Source organism: Centropristis striata, chromosome 2 (assembly GCF_030273125.1).
Source record: "Centropristis striata isolate RG_2023a ecotype Rhode Island chromosome 2, C.striata_1.0, whole genome shotgun sequence".
NCBI lineage: Eukaryota > Metazoa > Chordata > Actinopteri > Perciformes > Serranidae > Centropristis > Centropristis striata.
In genome coordinates, this window is record NC_081518.1 from 40,648,480 (window position 1) to 40,669,578 (window position 21,099).

Here is a 21,099-nt window from a genome sequence, read left to right on the forward strand (position 1 = left end):
TTACAACTGTGAAAATTAGAATCATCACCTGAATGTGCTGTGCTATACTGTATGTTATTATTATTCTGTATGTTACCATCCCTACTTTATTGAGTATATTAATTGGCTTTTCATAGCCAATTAATATAGTTTACCATCCAGCAAAGTACCAGCCTGAAGACCCCGGACCTCCAGGAGCTCTAAAAGTCCCATTTGGTCCCCTTCAGTTGATTTTTGGTCATTCAGTTAGTAATTATTGGCTTATGATGTACAAAGTTTGGACAACATAGGTACAGTTCCAGTATCAGTGGTCCGTGCATTAGGAAATGTTGTTGCCATGCTACAGCTATCTTCCAGCTAGTCATTGCTATTGGCCCACTATCATCCCTGTAGCTCTGCAGTGACATTGGGTTGAACTTTGGCTTTGGATGACTCTTAAAGAAAGACTTGTAATTTGAGTTGATATTAAGCTTTAACAGCGCTTCTGAAAACCAGTTAAATAATCTAAAGTAAGATGTGTAATTTTGCCGTCTGAACACCTGTCAGCACATCCAGAGTTTTGTTGTTTTTTATTAAACCAGTTTTGCTTTCCTTTTTAAAAGATAACTTATGATTTCTTACAACTCATAAACAGGCACTACGTTTAAAATACACTTAAATTAGGGGCAAAAAATCCAGTTACGGTGTGTATTTTAGGAGCAATGGCGCAGCATTGGGTTTTGGCAGACGATGTCGATTTGATTTCGATTTCTTGTTGGACATCATCCTCTGCTCAGATAGTGAGCAGAGCCCTGATGTCGGTCAATACTGAGGGTTGTTGTCCATTTTTCATCTTTCAGTTATTCCTCAGCAATCAAGATGGGGTGGATGAGAAATCAACTCTCTTCCCCTTTTATTCTTCCTTGGCCAATTCTACACCCTCCCACTGAAATTCATAAAAATCGGACCAGTAGTTTTCAGTAACCTTGCAGACAAACAAACTAACAAACAAACAAACTGAACTGAAAAAATAATCTACTTGGTGGAGGTAATGACAGGTCTTATGGAGGTCTTATATCTATGTGAGTGGCCGTCTACTGACTCCTGGTCCATAACTCCACTTTATGAAATATAAAATAAACAAACATGATGCAATGAACCCAGTATTACTTCAACTGTATGTATACACATTTCCTGTAAGAGTAACAGAATAGAAGTGCAGCTCATGGATACAGTCTACAGCAACATTTTCATCATGAGAATCTTTACCTCCAACTTCTCAACTGACACTGTTGCATCATGAAACTGTTTCCTGGTATCAATTTTTTAACCTCCTGTTTCCCCACAAAGCACCTCACATCCTTTATCTCTGTGTGAGGTGCTGACAGACACTGCTTACTGACCAGAGCCAGCCATTTGAGTGTGTGCAGCAGAGCTCTTTCCCAGCCTGAATTAGCCAGTCATCCTCTGTATTTTAAGCATTGATTCAGGCTTCACTAATGGTAATGAATGCATTTTGATATGTCAGCAGATCTGCCGCCAGTCATTGCCAAGTTCCCTGCAATTTTTTCCCCCCTCCTTTTCTTTTCTAGGGAAATCTTGGCCGGGTGGAAAGGGAAACAAAATGACAGTGAAATTGATTCACATTTAGCCTGCATTGCAATCACAGTAGCCAGCCAGTGTGAAATTCAGTATAAGGTTTTTATTAAAGAGATCCATTATCTACAGTAGACCACAATCTCGGGACCCTTCAGCTTTATTGAATCCTAACAGATAGCAGTTTAAGATTCAAGTGGGATTCTGAATGCTTTTTTTGGTGGGCGCCTGACAATTGAAAGACGCTCATGGTTACTATCGCAATCACAGAGCCACATTTATTGTCACTATTATGATATGCAAGATATTATAAACAGTAAACAGTCTGTATGGAGAGCAAAAGAGGCGGAACGCATTGGCCGAAAGGCAATCTCAGAACCAATCGGCTATCATCTGATGATGACTTATATTAGCTTTTTTTGTGTTTCACTGCATTTGTATGGAGAGAAGTCATCCAGGCATAGATTTCACATCCTTGTTTTGCTCACCTGCATCTCTTCTTATGCGGAAGCTCCGCCTTTTCAAATTTTCAAAGTTTAGTAGATCATGATAGAAGTATATGAAGGCCACTCCCATGCACACTTATGTGTCATAAGTTGTTGATTGCTATAGGCGCAAATAATTTATTTTCATACATGAGAAAAACTGCAGGATTAGTATAAAGTGTGCATGTCTATAAAGACTTGGGAGACTTCTTGGTACCCATAGAGCTTATTTTCATTCAGATATCTTGAGGTCAGAGATCAAGGGACCATGTTGAATATTGGACATTTCAGTTTTTTCCATATGCTTATTAAATTTATCCAAAAGGATTCCTTAGGTCTTCGACACCACTTATGGGAACCTGGTCTCACAGGAATCCGTGAAATAGCCACGGATTCGCTTAACTCAAAATCCGTGGAATATCCACGGAATCACTCAAATTTCCGTGAAACTGACACGGATTTCGCTACAATGCAAGTTAATGACAGTCATATCCCGTGGCTATTGGTTTGTTCCAAGTCACGTGACTTTCAAGTCCCCAGCGGTCAGAACAAGAAACATGGCGGACAGTTCTCTCGTTTTTTAGTGAAAAAATCAATATTTTGACTTAGTTTCTGCATAAAAATGGATTTTGATCACATTTCTAGCGAGAAATATATGTTTTATTTTCTATTCACTCAGTGAATGTACATAATCACTTTGTATGTTGGAATAGCCACGGGATATGACTGTCATTAACTTGCATTGTAGCGAAATCCGTGTCAGTTTCACGGAAATTTGAGTGATTCCGTGGCTATTTCACGGATTTCTGTGAGACCATGTTGCTTATGGAATCAATTGTTGATAATATATTTCACAGAAGTCTGAGCACTTACATTTGTGAAGTGGCAGTGGTGATTTATCCACTTTGTAGTAATAAAACTGGTGTATCCCGGCTCTCCTCTCTGGAAGCTTCCTCTGTCCTCTATCGTCTATCCTCGACTCCTTTGAGTGCATTTAGGAACTGGGACGTCCTTCAAGATGGCATGTTTTGATGGATTCCCGGGGCAGGTGTTCAAAGATAGAGAACAGAGTAATCCAGGAGGGATATTCAGACAAAGCCTAAATTGCTGTCAGACCCATAACCAATGAGTTCGGAGATTATGTGCCATATAATTCTTTTCTCTTTTCATTTCTTCTCTTCGCAGCTCTGTGGGCCTGGCTAAAGCTGCTCTGGAGGCCATCAATGGATTCAACCTTTTTGGAAACCAGGTATTTGAATAATTCATCACTCTGCTCCTTAGACATTTCCCCCTCCTCCTCATACAAGTCCCAGGAGACACGTGTATTTTTCTCGAGTTGAATCGTGTCACATGTCAGAGGACTGCGTTATAGATGGACAGCCTATTTTCTGATTTAAATCTGAAGAGGCCCATTACAGCTCCATACATCAGAGAGATATGCTTGATGTTTGCATCCTGTGCATTGGATTACCTGCATCAATAGCTGATGTGATGGTCTTCAGTATATATCATCAGCATATTAAGTGCTGTTGTCATCGATGCAGGACTTTTTCTTCAAGTGGATGTTTGACCATCGGGAGATTCATTTCGTATGTTTGGCTCAGCAGACTTTGATCAATGACAACAGTTGATGGTCCTGCTTTCTCTCTGAATCTGCCTTACTGTGTCCATTAGTGGATATGTTTCTTTTTTTTCTTGCTTGTGTGGAGGAAGGGAAGGGACATTCATTACATCTGCTAATGGATTGGAAAGTGAAGCCCTGTACTTAGCGAGCCTCTCTTATTGTCTTTTCTTGTTTTTTTCTCCACTTGAGCCAGCGATGGCTTTTCTGGCAATCTCCTGCATCTCAGTATTTTCGTGTGTATTAAAGTCTCTGTTTGCTTTTCTCTTCTGATCAGCTGCAAAATGTGTGGTTTAACTGTGCCTGGAAATGGATTTTGTCATTAAGCTCAGCTTGTTGAAAGAATCAATTTATAGAGGGGCTGTAGCTGCTTTATGATCCATTCTGTGTGGGGCCTTGGTTAGTGTGAGTGTCTCGTCCAGTCTCTTGTCCCTCTGTGGGAATGGAAGTGCTACAAGCTAGCCAGTTGCTTATTAATGATCTCTATCAATCTTGATTTCCCAGATGACTCCCGTCCTTCCAACTCCAAATGCAACTCCCTCCGAACCCCTTTAACGGGAACATTCAGTACCTTCTCAACTCTGCTATCACATTTTACACCGGCTGCAGACTCTCGTGGGTGTGTGTCACATTTAGCCTTTGTGCTAGATGAATGAACACACAGCCCCCAGTTTTGTGAACGTTTGATTTTTTTTATGATCCTTTCCGTGTCACACGACGGGAGCAAAGATAGCAGCTTCTCGGTGTGACAAATTGAACTCTGTGGATAAAATTGATCTTGCCAGGAGGAGGATCCTTCAACTTTAAAGCCAGTCATTAAATTCACAGAGCTGTGTACACACGGCTGGACAATCAAATCCTAACAGGTTCCACTTTCTATCTCCGGATTGTCACCTAATTCACACTCAGTCGAGAGCAGAGATGTAGTGGAGCGGACACACACCTAACTCAATCCAGGCATTTCTTTATTTTCCCGTGTGTGCGTGTGTGTGTGTGCGTGCGTGTGCAGAGGGGAGGGGAGGTTACTTTTCTCCGCTGACACAAATCTTTAAATATAATTTATGCACATCAATGCACAGAAAGCCATATCACGTTGTCGTAGATTATGATCCATGAAAGGGGTATTATATAGGCTTCATCCTGTCAATGTTTATTAGCAACCCATAATAAAAGCAGTGACATTGATGACTTTCTGGCACAGATTATGGTGGCCTATAATTGGCCTGTATTATACAGTCATATTTTCATTATAGAGGGACGTGGGCTAAACCCTCAGAGTAGATGGAAGTAGTAAGTGGAGTGCTATAGAGAGGTAGGGATAGAGAATAAAATATCCATACAAAAATCTAATATTTTTTGCCGATAATTATTAAGGACAAGTCACAGGTTAATTTAAAATAGTTTTCTCTGTCTTGCACCTTTTGATATTTTGCATCTCTAGCACCTGGACCCTGTATTACATAAGTTCAAAATACCCTTTATCTTTGTCTGACTTCACTGAATCAAAATAAAATAAACCTGTGAAGTAACTTGGTTCTAGTATGCTTGTTTATCATAGGAAGTCTTTAAAATGGCTCTTTTTCATTCAGTAGCAACATATTTTGTAACTTTGCATAATTCGCAAGTTTCTGCAACTTCTCGCAATTTCACTGCATAAAATCATTTTTAGCCCGCGTAATCAAGGATTTATGCCCGTGTTTTTCTGGAGGGTCTAATATGCAGCATATGACCAATTGCAAACATGGACACATTTATTATGTTTTTACAAATAATGAGCAAGATATGACTTTGTCAAATACAAACAAGTTAAACAAAGTTTCCTGGCTAAAGGCAACACAGTCACTGATGCTAGATGCAGGAAGGTCAGCTGAAAAATAAGTGTAAAAAATGAAAGGCACATGATATAATACAGTGGAGAGAAACATGTAAAAGAGAGAAACTATGATGCTTGAAACGTCACTGTGTGGTAATTAAATTAAATACATGTTTTTGAGAGCTTTACCTAATATGTGGATTGTATTTTCCATCCTATAATAACACTGCCCCATGAGTAGATCCGACTGTAATTACATTTCTGTCTTCCATTAAGTTAACGTTTTCCTTAGCTGTTTCTTATGGCGTGTGTGACAATTTTAGCCTTATTTTTTCAGCTGCAACCCAGCATTGTAAAACAGATTTGGGAGCAAATAAAAAAAAATTACATAAAAACACAATCCAACACAGACTACACTTTTCTCAGTGGAACTATTAATGGGTCAACATACACTTTTCATTTTTATTAAAAAGAAAATGTTAACCTGATGAAAGAAACCACAATCATCAGCTAACATCCAAGGCAAAATCACTCATCTTTGGTGCTCAGTTTTTTTTTTTACACTCTGCTGCTGTAACACCGGAAAAGGTTTCCCTGAGAGGGCCATTTCACTCACTCTTCACGCAGCTGCCTACATTGGTGGCCAGCAATCCACTGCACTATGCAAATTGTGACAGGAAAGCTTGCTGATTTGACTAAAAGCCTTGGCTGGATCTGTTTTTGGAGGAAAAAAGTAGACTCTGGCAATATTCATACATAATGCATTTGACTTACATTAGAAACTGCTTAGCAGGTTGCAGGAGTGACTCAGTTGGTTTTATGTAAGCGGTGCTGATGGACGGATGACGTGAACCGGACCAGAAAGGTTTGATCACTTTCCTTACTAAGTAAAAGCATAAATTGCCCCTCCTCTCCTTCCTCGAGCTGTGTAAGTGTACTGGACCGACAGAGTGCATTGTAGGAGCAGCACTTCAGATTTGTACATGGGGACTTTTGAAGTGATAGGATGACTCTCAACTCACTGTTGTTCAAACACTCCCACACCGTACTTCAAAAACATGCACAAGCCAAAAATATCCACCTGGTTTTGCGGCCAAAGAGTGTGTTTTGGTGTGCGGAGGAGTGATGGAGGGGGCTTTTAACTGGGCCCTGAAGTTGTTTTAGCCATTTTGTTGTCAAGTGTTTTTTTCGGAGAAATGATGGGGGACTTTTTTCGCATTTTTGTGCACATGCGGAACATGAGCCTGCATGCTGCTGTTGTACCTGTAATGGCTGAATAGTTCAGCTGTGACTGACTTTCTTTCTGTGTATGTGTTCTGCTCTGCAGGGCTGTTCATGGTCTGTGATATTTGTGGATCTGGACGCCCACAACAGAAACAGGCAAACCCTGTGCTCCCTGCTGCCCCGAGAGTCTCGCTCACATGTGAGTTCATCCATCTATCTATGCAACGACTAACACCACCATACAAATGACTGAAGATCTATAAAGATAATGAGAAAAGAAATTGTATTTTCTTGCTTTTTACCAATATTAGATTGATGACTAATTATCAGTGAAAATGTTTCCTTTGTTTCTCAGACTTAATGTTCAAAAATACATTTTATCTCATCTTTATCTAATAAAAAAATCCTTTTTTGTTATTGATGTAGGTCATAAACAGACATGTTTTATCAGTAGAACCAGTTCTAAAAACAAATTAAGAACAGCAATTGTCTAGAGAGGATGAAGGACTACATGTTATATTATTCATATGAAGGCTGATTATTTTTACGATGTCATCATGGTCATGCTTCAGTATGAATTAGGAGTAAATTTGCAGTTATGTACTAATTCATACCGAGGTTACAGACTCTATTAATGATTTACTGGTGGGGTGGGATTTTAAATGTTACTTTTTCTTATTTTTTTCGAACATATGGAGAACAGGGTTCATGTCCCGTGTGAAAACAAAATGAAGTGATTTTTAACTTACACTTTTTACGTAACTTACGTTTTTTTCGTAACTTAGGCAGTCACGTCGCCCTCAGAACTACTTTGGTCTGTGGTTTTGTTGCATAAATTCACAGAAACTGCAGCCTTTTTTACAACTGCCAACCATATGACCATATGTGTATGTTTAATGACGTATGTGCTATTTCACATGTGTTGTTATGGGTGGTATTGACAAACTGTTGTTTAGAGATTTGGAGGTCTTTTTGGAGATCTTGTTGCAGTCTCGCATGCTACATGACTACTTTTATTTAAATTACCACAAGACACTACTATGCGTCACACCCCTTGAAATGACTTCCAGTATACTATATACTGTATGTATATATACTTATTACAATTCAAACCTGATCTTTTTTTTAAACCTAACCACGTGTCACGCAGTAGGCATGCGCTGTAGTCCTGTGTGCCAGCAGATAGACCGACTTGTTCAATTTGAAACAGAATTGAAACATCCTCGATGTCAAAATCTTCTCCTGCAGCTACCTTTTTTTTTTTTCGTCAGCGACTGACTTTGACACAGGACATCAACAAGTATGGTCAAAAGTAGATTGCGCCCTCAACTGTTTTTTTTTTAAAAAGTATCACAATTTATTTTTTATCTCACCAATTAAAGACATAAACCAAAAATCTTAAAAGATTAATTGTAAACATAATACAAACTAATACTCAAAATGTTAGTGGCTAGCTGGTGCAGTTATTACACTGCCCGTACCTATACTACTGATGCTTTAACCTTGATAAAAAATGTGAAAAGTGAGCGGTGGCTGCAGAGCTGGAGGGAGGTAAAGCTGAAAAAAAAACGGCGAAAAGAAAGTGGTAGGTAGAGGAAAAGCAAATGCAAAACCATTCCCTTCTCTCCACTTCACTGCTTCCAGACACTTAAATGATCACATCTCTTTCTCTCTGTGCTGAATGTGTCAGGCAGAATAGCCTCAGTCAGCCTGCGAGGAAATGAGTGTAATTAGACGACTAGAGTGGCATTATAGCAGCAAGAGATTAACGTTAAGGAGCTGGAAGGATGGAGTGCAGTAGGGAGCGAGAGACCAGTAGCATAATGTCTAGCTAACCAAAATATCAATGTCATATCAGCATCTTGTATACTGTAGCAAAAGATTGGAATTCAATATTCAATTCTCGACACATTCAATACCTGCACTGTGTTCTGCGAGCTTCTATCCCATTTCAGCTGCAGCTGCCGAGGATGTTAACATGTAAATTGGAGTTGTAACAAAAAGTCAAAGAAGAGGAGAGAATTGTACAAGACAGAGCAGCAGTTGTCTCTTCTGTGAACTATAGAGATGTGTGGAAATTAAAAATTAATCATTCAAAGCATCAAACATTCAACTGCAATGAAACTTGTTCTTCAGCTGCTTGACAATCTTGTTCATAGCTGTCCGTGTCATGGAGCATGTCTCTGCAATTATGAAGGACTTCAGTTCACAGACAGCCGAGTCCTCGCAGAATATCGAAAACAAGTCTTTTATTTTTGGAAGCCCTGCTGTCTATTAATACATTTTAAATATTCATAGGTGTTTGCAATGAGGCTGAGGCTTAATAGCGTTCATTTTCACTGCCTAATAGAGTAAACCAAACAAAAAAGGAATGAGAGAACTAGATGGCCATACATAATGATTTGTCAAGACGAATAGCAATATTCATTCCTAATGATTACTCCAATTGAAATTTAGTCAGACAGTCTGTGATCGAAGTAATGCTGCACTAATATGCTGTTCATAACAAGGAGCTCGGACTCTTGAGCTGAAAAAGACATCAGTATGTGACCCTTTGGAAGACGTATGTGCCTTTAAGCTTTCCAAAGCTTAGAATTAATTATTTATTATGGATATTATGACCATGGTGAATCCGATTTTAAGCTGGGGTAGGCACTTTTTCATTTTTCATATTTTAAAAAATTGGAAAATCACTTCCTATTGGCCTCTCTACAACTGCAGAGGGATTAGTACGTCCTTCAGAATGGTGGAAATACTGCAGAAAAGTTCCTATTACAGCATTGGCAATACCTGCCTACACAAATGCAATCCAAAAGAATGAAAGAGAGCCTAAACAAATCCTCTCTGCCTGACAGAACACAGACGCAGCCTTGCTTCCAACCATCAGCTATCCTGCCTTTGCAGTGGACGATGATGCCCTTTACAGTCAGACACTGGACAAGATTGTGCGCAAGCTGCGAGGCAAATATGGATTCAAACGATTCCTCCGTGATGGCTACCGCACCACGAATGAAGACAAGGATCGCCGCTACTACAAGCCTGCTGAGATGAAGGTTGGTGCTGGAGGGACACCTAGAAAGCATTGTTTTGTTTTGTCATTGTTTTGTTTTTCCTTTCTATTAACAACCAACATCATTCTCCCAAGTTGAAGTGAAACGTAAAGATGAGTGTCATTAGCATAGAAGTTTAAGTAAATGTTATATTTGTAGATTATATACGTCAAAAAGAGAATATAGTTAAAGGAAAATGGTAAAGTATCCATTATAGGACCATGGGGAACCCCACTAGTGAAGAAAGCAAGAAGTATTTCCATTATAGAGAATGACCTGTAAAGGAGGTATAAGTAACTGTCACTGTGACAAAGGCTGAACTTTAGGTCTCGGACATATACGTAAAAACCAATAAAACACAACATGCACACTGACATACCAAAGTATAATAATAAAAGTAGAAGTTATATAAGGCAACCACTTGTTAGTGAAGAGGAAATGTGCCAGTGGTTGGGAATACATAAAACATGAAAAAGTTCATCTTGAAAGTGCTTGAGTGTGACATTTGAAAAGTTTTTTGAAACATCTAAGCCTGTAAAGGTATTATCCTCGTATGATAATGCTCAGAAATCTGCCTGAGACTTAGCCTCTCCCATTTCAAGTGTTTTAATCCTCCAGGTATTTCACCCCCAACCTAAGTGTGTTTGTGTGTGTGCGTGAGTCTGTCAGGAGGTGTGCTCATGCATATATATGTACATGAATGAGTGCATTCATTGTCCTTTTCTGAATCCCCCTGTGATCCAGGCGAAATGGCAGCGCTTTCACTTCAGAATCAGCTCAGTGAGTGTACGAGGAGTGAATCAGAGGCAAGACTCTTAATGCTAAACAAATCATTGCATTAGCTGCAGAACTAACCTCCCAGAATTAATGAACTCAGAGGGGCAGATGGAAAGAGAGTGACTAAAACAAAGTCAGAACTGGAGTTTTTGTTTGGTCTACAAGATGTTCGAACTCTCATCCACAAGGCCCCTACGGTGGTCGGGTCATACATTGGTGTACTACAGATTATACAGCTTATAGGTTGCCTCTTCAGAGAGTTCATAGCTTTAAAAGTTAGACTCTTTCCGTAATAAGGATGCCAATAAAAGGTTACTAAAGTCACCAATTCTAGTGTTGGAGTCCATGGTTGGTCACTTTGGCACAACTTGATGATATAACTTTGTTTTAATTCCACCCACAAAGTTGTTTCTTGAGGGAAACACCAGTACTATGTGAACTGTAAAACAATGTTTGAGTGGGTTGCAGTGATGCTTAGGTCTAACTTGTTCTTAACCTCCTAACTTCTATCTACATGAATCCATATTTTAATATTGACAAAGGAAAAATTGACAATGTGTAGTGTGAAAGTGGTTGGACTGAGCGATGAACCAAAATAATTATAATCCAGCTCTGTAGCTCCTCTGATCTGTACAGTGCTTTGGAGCATTAAAAAGTGAAATCAACCGCTTCCTCTCAGATCGAGGCTTGCAGTATGCAGGATTTATGACCAACAAATCCAAATGTCATCTCCCATTACAGCTAGCTATTATTATTTGAAGAAATTTTTGTCAGTTTCAAATTATAATTAGGGAAAAACTGTGTGATAAAAGATGTGGAAAAACTTACATCTCTTCATATAAGTGAAGACTTCAGAGTTTAATGTGCTGTGTAATGACACACCCTCCAAAAGACAACTGCTGGTTTTTCACAACAGGAGACTGAAACTGTGTCCTAGGACCAAATGCTTTTTCCCCTTGCACCCAAATCTTAAGACTAAGCTAAGGAGAAAACCTTAAATTAAGTGAACATTTAAAGCTTTAGGAAAATACCTTAGCTGTTTTGTGCTATTTGGCCTAGATATTTTATATTAAAATACTAAATATAATAAAATATCTAAATAGTTAACTTATTTGCTAACATATTTTCCATAACAACTTTGTTTCTGCTTACTGCTTGTTTTGTTTCCTCTATCTATATTTTAAAATGTTTGAAATACCACCAGGTGAACATTTTCCTTTAGAAGGAAATTACTGGTAAATAACCGGCTAAAGACATTGCTTGGGATATGTGCATGTTTTTCAAAAAGCTTTAAATGTAAATTAAAGTTCAGCTGCGATTTGAAGGCCATGGCAGTGACCAGTTTTTTTAATGTACTCCAGCAGAACTCAACAGATGCTGTATTCCTCTCACAGCTGCTATGTAGCTCTGACAAAATGTTTAAAACAATATGCCTTTTACAAAATTAGATTGCTTTTGGCTGTTCTTTTATTTACAATCCTCGGTGCAGAAAACAGAAAAAAAAAAGGCATAAACTGTGTGAGCGTGTGCTTGATATGTCACAGAGGGCCCCGACTCTTAACCACTTAGAATACTTTGAAATTAGCTTTCTTTAATCCTGCAGCTAATACGGTACAAAGACTCTAAGGCAAAGAATAAGCAAGCAGTATTTAATGCCTTGGTTCCTTCAGGCTCTATCCTGCTCTCAGTTCTACTCGCAGGACAGCAGATTTATTGTGGAAGATGATGCCAGTAAAGTTTTATAACTTAAACTCCTGATAGTTCCTGCTGCCATTTGCCTTCCAACAGTAATATATTTGCTGCAAGTACTAAAGACCAAGCTATATTAGAGGAAACTTAGGTGGGAATATTAAACAATGCACTAAATATTAACACAAAATTAACATTTTCCAGTCATGAATATTGAAAAAAACTGCAGATTTTAAAGGTGTGACATTGCAAACAGTGCATTTCAAATGTCAATCTTTTAACACTATTATAATTGATAGGTAATTAAACTCTAGTTAGTAGTTATTTTGCTCTGTTAACAGACCCTGTGAACCCAGAACCCACACTGCTGGTGTGAAAAACATGTTTTCCTCAAAAATGTCTAAAATTACACCATTTATCCCAGCCAGAAACCTGTAAACAAAAAAAATAAAATAATAGTAATAAGTGAGAAAATCATTGTTTGTTGACAGCAATATAACTGATACATGATACGTGTAGTCAATTCAGAACCTGGTCTCACAGAAATCCGTGAAATAGCCACGGATTTCACTTAACTCAAAATCCGTGGAATAGCCACGGAATCGCTCAAATTTCCGTGAAACTGACACAGATTTCACTACAATGCAAGTTAAAGACAGTCATATCCCATGGCCATCCCAATGATATTTTTTCCTATTGGTTTGTTCCAAGTCATGTGACTTTCAAGGTTCCGGTGGTCAGAACAAAAAACATGGCGGACAGTTCGCTCATTTTTAGTGAAAAAAATAATATTTTGACTTTGTTTCTGCATAAAAATGGATTTTGATCACATTTCTAGCGAGAAATATATGTTTTATTTTCTAAATATTCACTCATTGAATGTACATAATCACTTTGTATGTTGGAATAGCCACGGGATATGACTGTCATTAACTTGCATTGTAGCGAAATCCGTGTCAGTGTTACGGAAATTTGAGCGATTCCGTGGCTATTCCACGGATTTTGAGTTAAGCGAAATCCGTGGCTATTTCATGGATTTCTGTGAGACCATGTTGTCAATTCACTATGTTAATGAAGATTAATTGGCCATCACTGGTTTAAAGCACTGAATTGCCATTCCCTGAGCATTTTTATTTAAACCAAGACTGGTTCAACAACAGTGGATGGTTTATGAAGCTTCATCTGGACATCACTAGTTATTATGAAGTGTTGCTGCAGGTGTCACCTCCTGTGTGATAAGCGTGATAAGCATAAGCACACAAAGGAATGAAATGCAGAGCAGTGAGAGCTCTGCCTATTGAAGAAGAAGTCACAGGTAGACCAGGTCTCCCTGCGGAAGACATGGAGTGAAGTTGTTGTTGGTGTTTAAGAGAGAATTCACAGCAGGGCAGACGTCAGTGCTCCCTGTCTGTTTACCATTGACAGAGAGCAGCAGCCTGTGTGATAGACAGTTTTACCAATCAGTCGAGCTGCTCAAGCACAAAACACCAGGGATCCCTGCCTGTTTACAGCCTCAACAGGCCAAAAAGCACAGGCCTCACTGGGTGACTGCCTCAGCTCCCCCCCTCCCTCTAAATAAACCCTCTTCTGCTTCTGTATCTTCTTATGCACCTTTCTTTTCTTCTTTTCATTCCTCCCTCTCTCATCCCCTGATAGCTTAGCTTCTCATTTCTGCTGAAACGCACAGTTTGAAGCCACGTACCTGCATAATCACAGGCTGCAGACATTAACCATTAAAAGAAGCACAGTTGAATATCTGCTTTGAGATAGTGAAAACAGCTCCCACATGTATTTGTGTGTGCCAGCTCTACCAGCTATTTGTCATTGCATTAGGGAGTAATCTCTTTTATCGTCCATCAGCGTGGAGATTATTGAAAAAGATGAGGGACAGAGATAGTCAGGACGAGTGGCTTTTATACTGTGACGGGCAAGGATGCGCACACACACACACACACACACACGCACACACACATTTCAAAGAGGCAAATAAAAATATGCAGCTTGTATAATCTTTGCACAACCTGACCTTGATTTGTAGTTTTTATTTAAATTTACTGTCCAAGAAAAGGGTTATTCTGTAAATATAGAGCTGCTAACACTCCCACTGTGTGTTAGCGTTGAGTTGATCCTCCTTTGAGTGAGTATAAACAAGATGGGATTGAATTATGAGAATTAATAAAGCTGTGATTCACTCCACTGTCTCTACATGTGACTTGTATCCAAATGAAGGTTTGTGTGCATGTGTGACACTACACACACACACACACACACAGACACGTGACGTGTGATCTATAATAGGATTTCTAGCTGAGTAAGATTCAGAGAATAATCCAGAAAATGAGGGTGGTCGTGTCAATTCAAATGTTTGTTCCGGAAAATTCACCCCAGCTGCTGCCACAGACTGGCTGTTATTTCTCTGTGTTCTGTCGACCAAAAAACAATCAGACAGCCGCACAGTTGCACTTACAAACTGACCCGCTACTCATTCATATCGATCAGTCAGTCAATCAAAGCTTGGAGGTTGTTTATGAAGGAGGGGTTTAATTACATTTCAATCCTGAATAAATTAGTGGAGAAACATAACACATACACATGCTTCTATATGGGGGGCAGTGAATGCTTTGATGAGAGTGAAATTGATGCTAATGATAGGCTATGGAGTTCAGAGTCGCCATATCTCAACCCAAATGAACGCCCACTGGAGATCTGGGAGCATTAAAAGAAAAATTGAGGGAACACCCTTTTTAAGGGTATGGTTCATCTTTCCAATAGACTTTCACAGAGTTGAATAATCTTTGAAGCTTCTCTGGGGCCTCATTATAGTAAAGTTCACTAACTGCTTGTGCTATCTTCAGCTTCAAAGATGGTAAAAGAAGGAATCTTCCTATTACAGAAGCAATTCCCAAAGTCATGGCTGTGTCCCATTCTTTCGCAGACCTCCTATTCGATCTTAACTGTGAAACTGTGGTCAACCAGAAGTGGCCGTGATTTAAACAGTTAGTGGATGTACAGATTCAGATACATTTTACTCAGTTAATACTTGTACCTGTACATGTACCGGATACTAATTTAGAGTAATTTAATCTGTACTAATCACTGCATATATTATATGAATCTGGACAGGATGTAAACTGCAACTTGACTGGTTGGCAGAGACATACAGTCATGGAGAAAATGATTAGACCACCCTTGTTTTCTTCAGTTTCTTGTTCATTTTAATGCCTACAACTAAAGGTGCATTTTTTTTTGACAAATATAATGATAACAACAACAAAAAAGGAGTTTTCTCTAGCCATTTTCCATTTTTCTTGATAATGGTTTTTGTTATTATTAAGAAAACCATCAGCTATTTTTGTTTTGCCCAAACAAATGTACCTTTAGTTGTACCAAGGTTGTAATTTCATCGTATTTTAAGTCTTGTAAACTTTTTTCAGTATGCTTCATGTATTTGTAATTTGTCTTAAACTTTCTTACATCTCAAACCTTCAAGTGTCCTCTTCACAATGACCAGCACAACTTTGAATGAAAGAAAATGACCTTGCAACGGAGCATTGTTATTCTTCTGTATTCTGTCACTTTTCCTTCACAATGTCACATCTTCTATATATTTTACTATGCCATGCTGTTTCATATTCAGCTCTACTAAAGTTCATCCATCCGCCGCTGTAAAGTCCCTCGCCTCTTTCTGAAATGGAAAAGCAATAATTCCTTCTCTCTCTGTCTCTCTCCAGCTTTTTGATGGAATCGAGTGCGAGTTTCCCATATTTTTCATCTACATGATGATTGACGGTAAGCCTTGTTCTATCCATAGCTGCTGTTATGACGCTTCAAGTGGGTCATTGGGAAGACAGAAGACAGACTAGAAGCATTTGACAGGAAATTACATTTTGGTGTTTGCAAGGTTTTAGAGGGCTTAGAAACACTTAAAAGTATGTGATGTGTGAAATTTGTGTGGGAACCTAAGGGAATGGCCAGAAATAAAGTAAGGACTATAGTTCCTCCCAATAATACGCATTCATGCATTATTAAACCCTCATGTCGCTTTATACTCTACTGACATTTGTAGGACAAACAAACAGTCTGATTTAGGGCCTGCTGTCCCATCTCACACGCCTCAAACTGTTTTTATCTTTATTGGACCACCTTTAACAGCTCAAAAAACATAAATTTACCTGTAAACTGATCCAAACAGCTTAAAAAAACTGAAACAAATTAGAACGAGAGAAAAAAAGCAGCAGAATGCGGCAGAAAAGTTTAAGCAGACACAACTTTGTAAGAAACGCAGCTTAACGTCACACTGCGGTGGCCCATCATGTAACCAGCAAGTTGGGGAAATAGTATTGAAAATGTCACCTTTTGCTGCCATGGCATGGGGCTGAAAACAACGTTGGTACTGTTCGGTACAAGAAAGTTTAAAAAACGAAGAGAAAAAAACTTGGCTGCTGTGAATAAATGCCTTCAAGTACGGTTGAAAATGTCAGGAACGTAAAAATGAGCTGATGGAAATAAATAACTGCAATATAAAGTCTACTTGTGCTATTTAAAAATGATGGGTTTATGCAGGATGTCAATTCTCTCAGACCAATCAGTGATCCGCTGATTTTAACTCAGAACCTCAACCGAGATGGTATTTAAAAACGTACCATCCACAACAGAAAGCCAAAAAAGAGTGAGTTGAGTTGAATAGAGTCATGCCGTACCGTGCAGTGGATATGCATTAGAATACTGAAAGTGGTATTGCAACAAGAACTGAAAAGCCTACAGCACATATTGAGCCCTGAGGATCAATATGTGGATTTTTGACATTTTTACATGATCATTTCATTTACATTTACCTGACCAATGCAGTCAACAATTTAGCAGGAAATAGCAGAGGACTGTTGGGCAAAATCTGCAGTTAAAAGGTCAGAATTTCCATTGGCATTCAAGCCGATAAAGTGGTTTTCACCTGGCTTTAACATTAAAGCTGCAATAATAATAATAATAATAATAATAATATAATAACACAATAATACATTGTTTGTACTAACAATGAATGGAATGACTATCTGTTTGTAAAAGTTCACAATGACAAAACCACCGATAATTCTCATCCAACTTTACTTTTCTTCAGCTATTTTAGCATCTTTCAGCTCATTGTTTTAGTTTTATGGTCTGACTGTCTTGTTTGGTTCACTCTCTCAGCTCTCATCAGCTGTTGTATGGGCTCTGACATGCATCGGGTGGCCATAATCGTGTGTGTGTGTGTGTGTGTGTGTGTGTGTGTGTGTGTTTGTTTGTGTGTCTGTGTTTCAGGGGTGTTCAGAGGAAACAAAGCTCAGGTCAAAGAGTATCAGGAGCTTCTTGAACCCATCATATTCCAGTCTTATGAAGGTGAGCAATCACATGAATGTACACACACACACACACACACACACACACACACACACACACACATACACACATACACACACACACACACACTCACACACTATGTAATTTGGCATATCAGTATGGTTCATTTTGGAGTGTTCTGATTCTGCCTCTGTTTTCTCTCCCTCCAGCAGTGAGAAAGTTTCTCTTATTAAATCACATCATCCATATTCATACACCACATACTGTGACCAAGGCTCGTTCAAGTGAACTCAGCTTTTCTTCATGAGCAAAGAGCCTGGCTTTTTATATGCACCTGCACCCATTGCTCTGAGGGGAGACAGTCAAATGATAGGGATGTCAAGAGCTTTGAGTTTCTATTGGTCCGTTCATAACAGAGCAGGAATAATTGGAGCGTAGAAAGGATAATGATGTGAGACGGCGCTGGCTTAAGTTGCTCCAGACATCTCCACAGTGCCTTTGTACTGGTTATGTATGGATTAACAAAACTCCTAAAGTTAACTGGCTGGATTTTAATGGATAACAAAACAACACAACTTTTTCTTCTCTTTCACCATTAATGTCCATTAAAAGTCGATGGAATGTATTTGCTGCTGCATTGTTTATTCTGCTGCAGCTTCGGCCAACCTCCCAGGAGTCACGGTGTCTCATTGTTTTAATGATTCATAGACAAATGCAGGGTGCAGCTCAGGGAGACATGCTGCTGTACTGTGGTTAATGGGCAACATTTCTACTGTTGTTCCATCATTTGTTTGAAGAGGGTTCTATTCATGTTGGGCCACACTTTCAGTGAAATACAGAGGAGAATTACAGAGAGAATACATTTTGGAGTACAAACATGTTCGCTGGGGCTGTCTAAATGTGAACCTGCAGGTTTAATTATGCACTTTAAGTGACCAAATTGTAGCCTGATAATCAGACTGAATTGCCATTTAACTTCATGTCAGCAAATGTTTGTGTTGGAGAGCGAGCTATTTAGTTTTTTTTTTAGTTTTGAATTAAATATATGACAGACTATCAGGATGAATTGTAGTAATTTCGGTGATGCCTTAACTTTCCCTCTAGCAAGGAAAATCCAGTCCAAATTTTAATATTTATAAGCGCTGCACAATTTTATTAAAATCACGACATGGAATAGTACAATATCCAAATCACAGGAGGCAAAATATATCTCCAAATGTGGTGCTTCAGCAGAATCACATTCTAAAGTGGGAATCTTTGTTTGGTAGAGATCCTTGCAGAGACTCACACCATATAATTTTTTCCAAATCATGCAGCCCTAATTTGTAAATAAAGTGTCTTATACTTTGGTTTATGACCAGATACTTGCAAAAAATGACATTACCAACAGCCACAGCTGTAATTTGTGTTGGGTACCAATTAAAAGACAGACAGTTCACTGCAGTCCTTCAGTGTGCTACTTCTACTGTCTAGAATGGCTGTACCTTTAAATTCAGATTGACGCCCAACATTTTAGCATTCAGAACCTGCTTTGGTGGTTTAGCAGCAAGTGCCTGTTAGACACATTATGATAGATGTGTGAAAATTTACTTTTAGTCCAAAAATGTATTCGTAATGCATAAGAAGATTGGTGGTATCAATGCAGCTATTGTACACAGCCCATTAATGGTTTATGTATGTGTGTGTGTACAATCCATCCTCAAAAAGGAAGATGATGATAATTGGTTTAACTATGATGCACATGCATTGTACTTCTGTGTGAAAGTGTTGCTACAGGCTGTGTGCATTAACACCGCAGTGTCATTTACAGTAAAAACGTGTTCTGTAACTACAGGAGGGAAGTGCAGATGTTTCTCGCACCAACACACATAGAACATGTGTCCAGGCGAAGTATAAAAGCAGATACACACATACACAGTGCTCACAGTGCCCGTCTCTCATGCTAGGCCATGCTGTGATCCCCAAATACTACTACGTACCGGCTGACTTTGTGGAGGCAGAGCAGAAACAGCATGGAAGCCAGAAGCGTTTCCCTAGCAACTCTGGCCGTGATGGGATGATCTTCCTGTGCGGTCAGGCTCTTTTCAACATCGCCAAGCTGCTGGGTATGCCTCTGTGTGTGTGTGTGTCATTTGGAATGATGCTTTGAACCCAAATATCAGCCTGCAAATTCATAAAAAAATATGATTTGCTCCTATTTGATGACATTATATGTGAAAAATCAATTCACTTTTATCTAATAATTGTAAATATTCTAAGTCTTCTAATACACTGACATAATCTAAGGATGCAGTTTGACTCATCCTTCACATGCTCGTATTAGTGTCTGTGTTTCTGCAAATGACAGGAAATTGATATTGTCTGTGGCCCCGTTTACACGAGGACGCTCGCGGGTAAAAACGGAAGTGCCTTTCGTTTAGACGGTGACGGCGTTTTGGGGGCTTAAAGACGCAAAAATCTGAAACCACCTTCCAAAGTGGAAAAGTTAAATACGCTCCGCCGTAGCGTGTCCGTCTACACTGACAAGACGCAAAACTCTGATCTGATCTGCATCTCCAGTACAGGAAAATAAACAAACGTGGGATTATTTCCATGCGTCGGACCTTCAAGCTGCTCTGGCAGCTCTAATAAACTTACAGGAGTCTTTCCACCAAATGTACAGGATATGTAGAGATAGTATTAGTGAACAGAGAAGGATCTGTAATTACCTCTATCACATTTTGGATGCAGCAATTCGTCGGAGGCGAGCCAGACGGCTGTAAACGAGACCTGGGAGATCTAGTGATGGTGGAGAACTTTGTGGAAGGAGTAGCTGATGAAAATGTGTGGCGTGAAAACTTCTGCATGCCCAAAGATGCTCTTATCGCTTTAAGTGATGCCGCCTGGCTGCATACAATCGAATTTCACACACTTTTGCGTCACCGTATGCACACAGATTTCCTCCCGAAAACGCTCGTCTAAACGAGGAATAAAAAGTGAAGACGCGACGCCACTTTTGCGTCTTCTGTTCAGACCGTCCTCGTGTAAACGTAGCCTGTGTTTGTATTTTTTTACACTTGTCTTTGTGTGCTTGTGTACACATGCTAATGTGTCTGTCTCTGTGTGCTCACAATCCAGTGGATGAGCTGATCAGCCCGAAAGATATTGACCCCATCCACCGATACGTTCCCCGCCAGGACCAGCGCAACGTCAGCATGCGCTACTCCAATCAGGTGAGCTGTGATTGGCTGTGATTGACTGTCATCTCTTGGCTCTCATCCGAACTCTTCTTCAACTTTTATTTCACAACTTATCATCTTGTATACTCACATGCATTATGGACAGTTATTCTCAGTACAACTTTGGATTCGAGTGCTCCTTGTTCAGCCGTACTCATCCTTGTTGGTATGACTTCTGACTTATTTAAGTGCTTTTGGCCTAAAGTACTAATGACATACACACATTCAAAAAATGATCTGCTGGCTGTTGTTTTATTTCAGAAGTCAAGTAGCGCTGAGTGCTTCATGCTGTAGAGGCAGAGAGGGGGCAGCAAAAGAACTGCCCACTCACATT

At 39.3% G+C, this 21,099-nt stretch overlaps 1 protein-coding gene across 4 annotated transcripts in view; it reads left to right on the top strand.

Moving 5' to 3' along the window:
* Positions 1–21,099, top strand: part of phkb (phosphorylase kinase, beta) — a 133,786-nt gene that overhangs the window by 39,662 nt on the left and 73,025 nt on the right. For all 4 annotated transcript variants that reach the window (XM_059351122.1, XM_059351105.1, XM_059351113.1 and 1 more), the window contains 7 exons: positions 3,225–3,288; positions 6,801–6,896; positions 9,553–9,750; positions 15,945–16,002; positions 17,509–17,586; positions 19,494–19,652; positions 20,665–20,759. In XM_059351122.1, the coding sequence (XP_059207105.1) occupies positions 3,225–3,288; positions 6,801–6,896; positions 9,553–9,750; positions 15,945–16,002; positions 17,509–17,586; positions 19,494–19,652; positions 20,665–20,759 (748 nt within the window). The remainder of the gene's footprint in view (positions 1–3,224; positions 3,289–6,800; positions 6,897–9,552; positions 9,751–15,944; positions 16,003–17,508; positions 17,587–19,493; positions 19,653–20,664; positions 20,760–21,099) is intronic.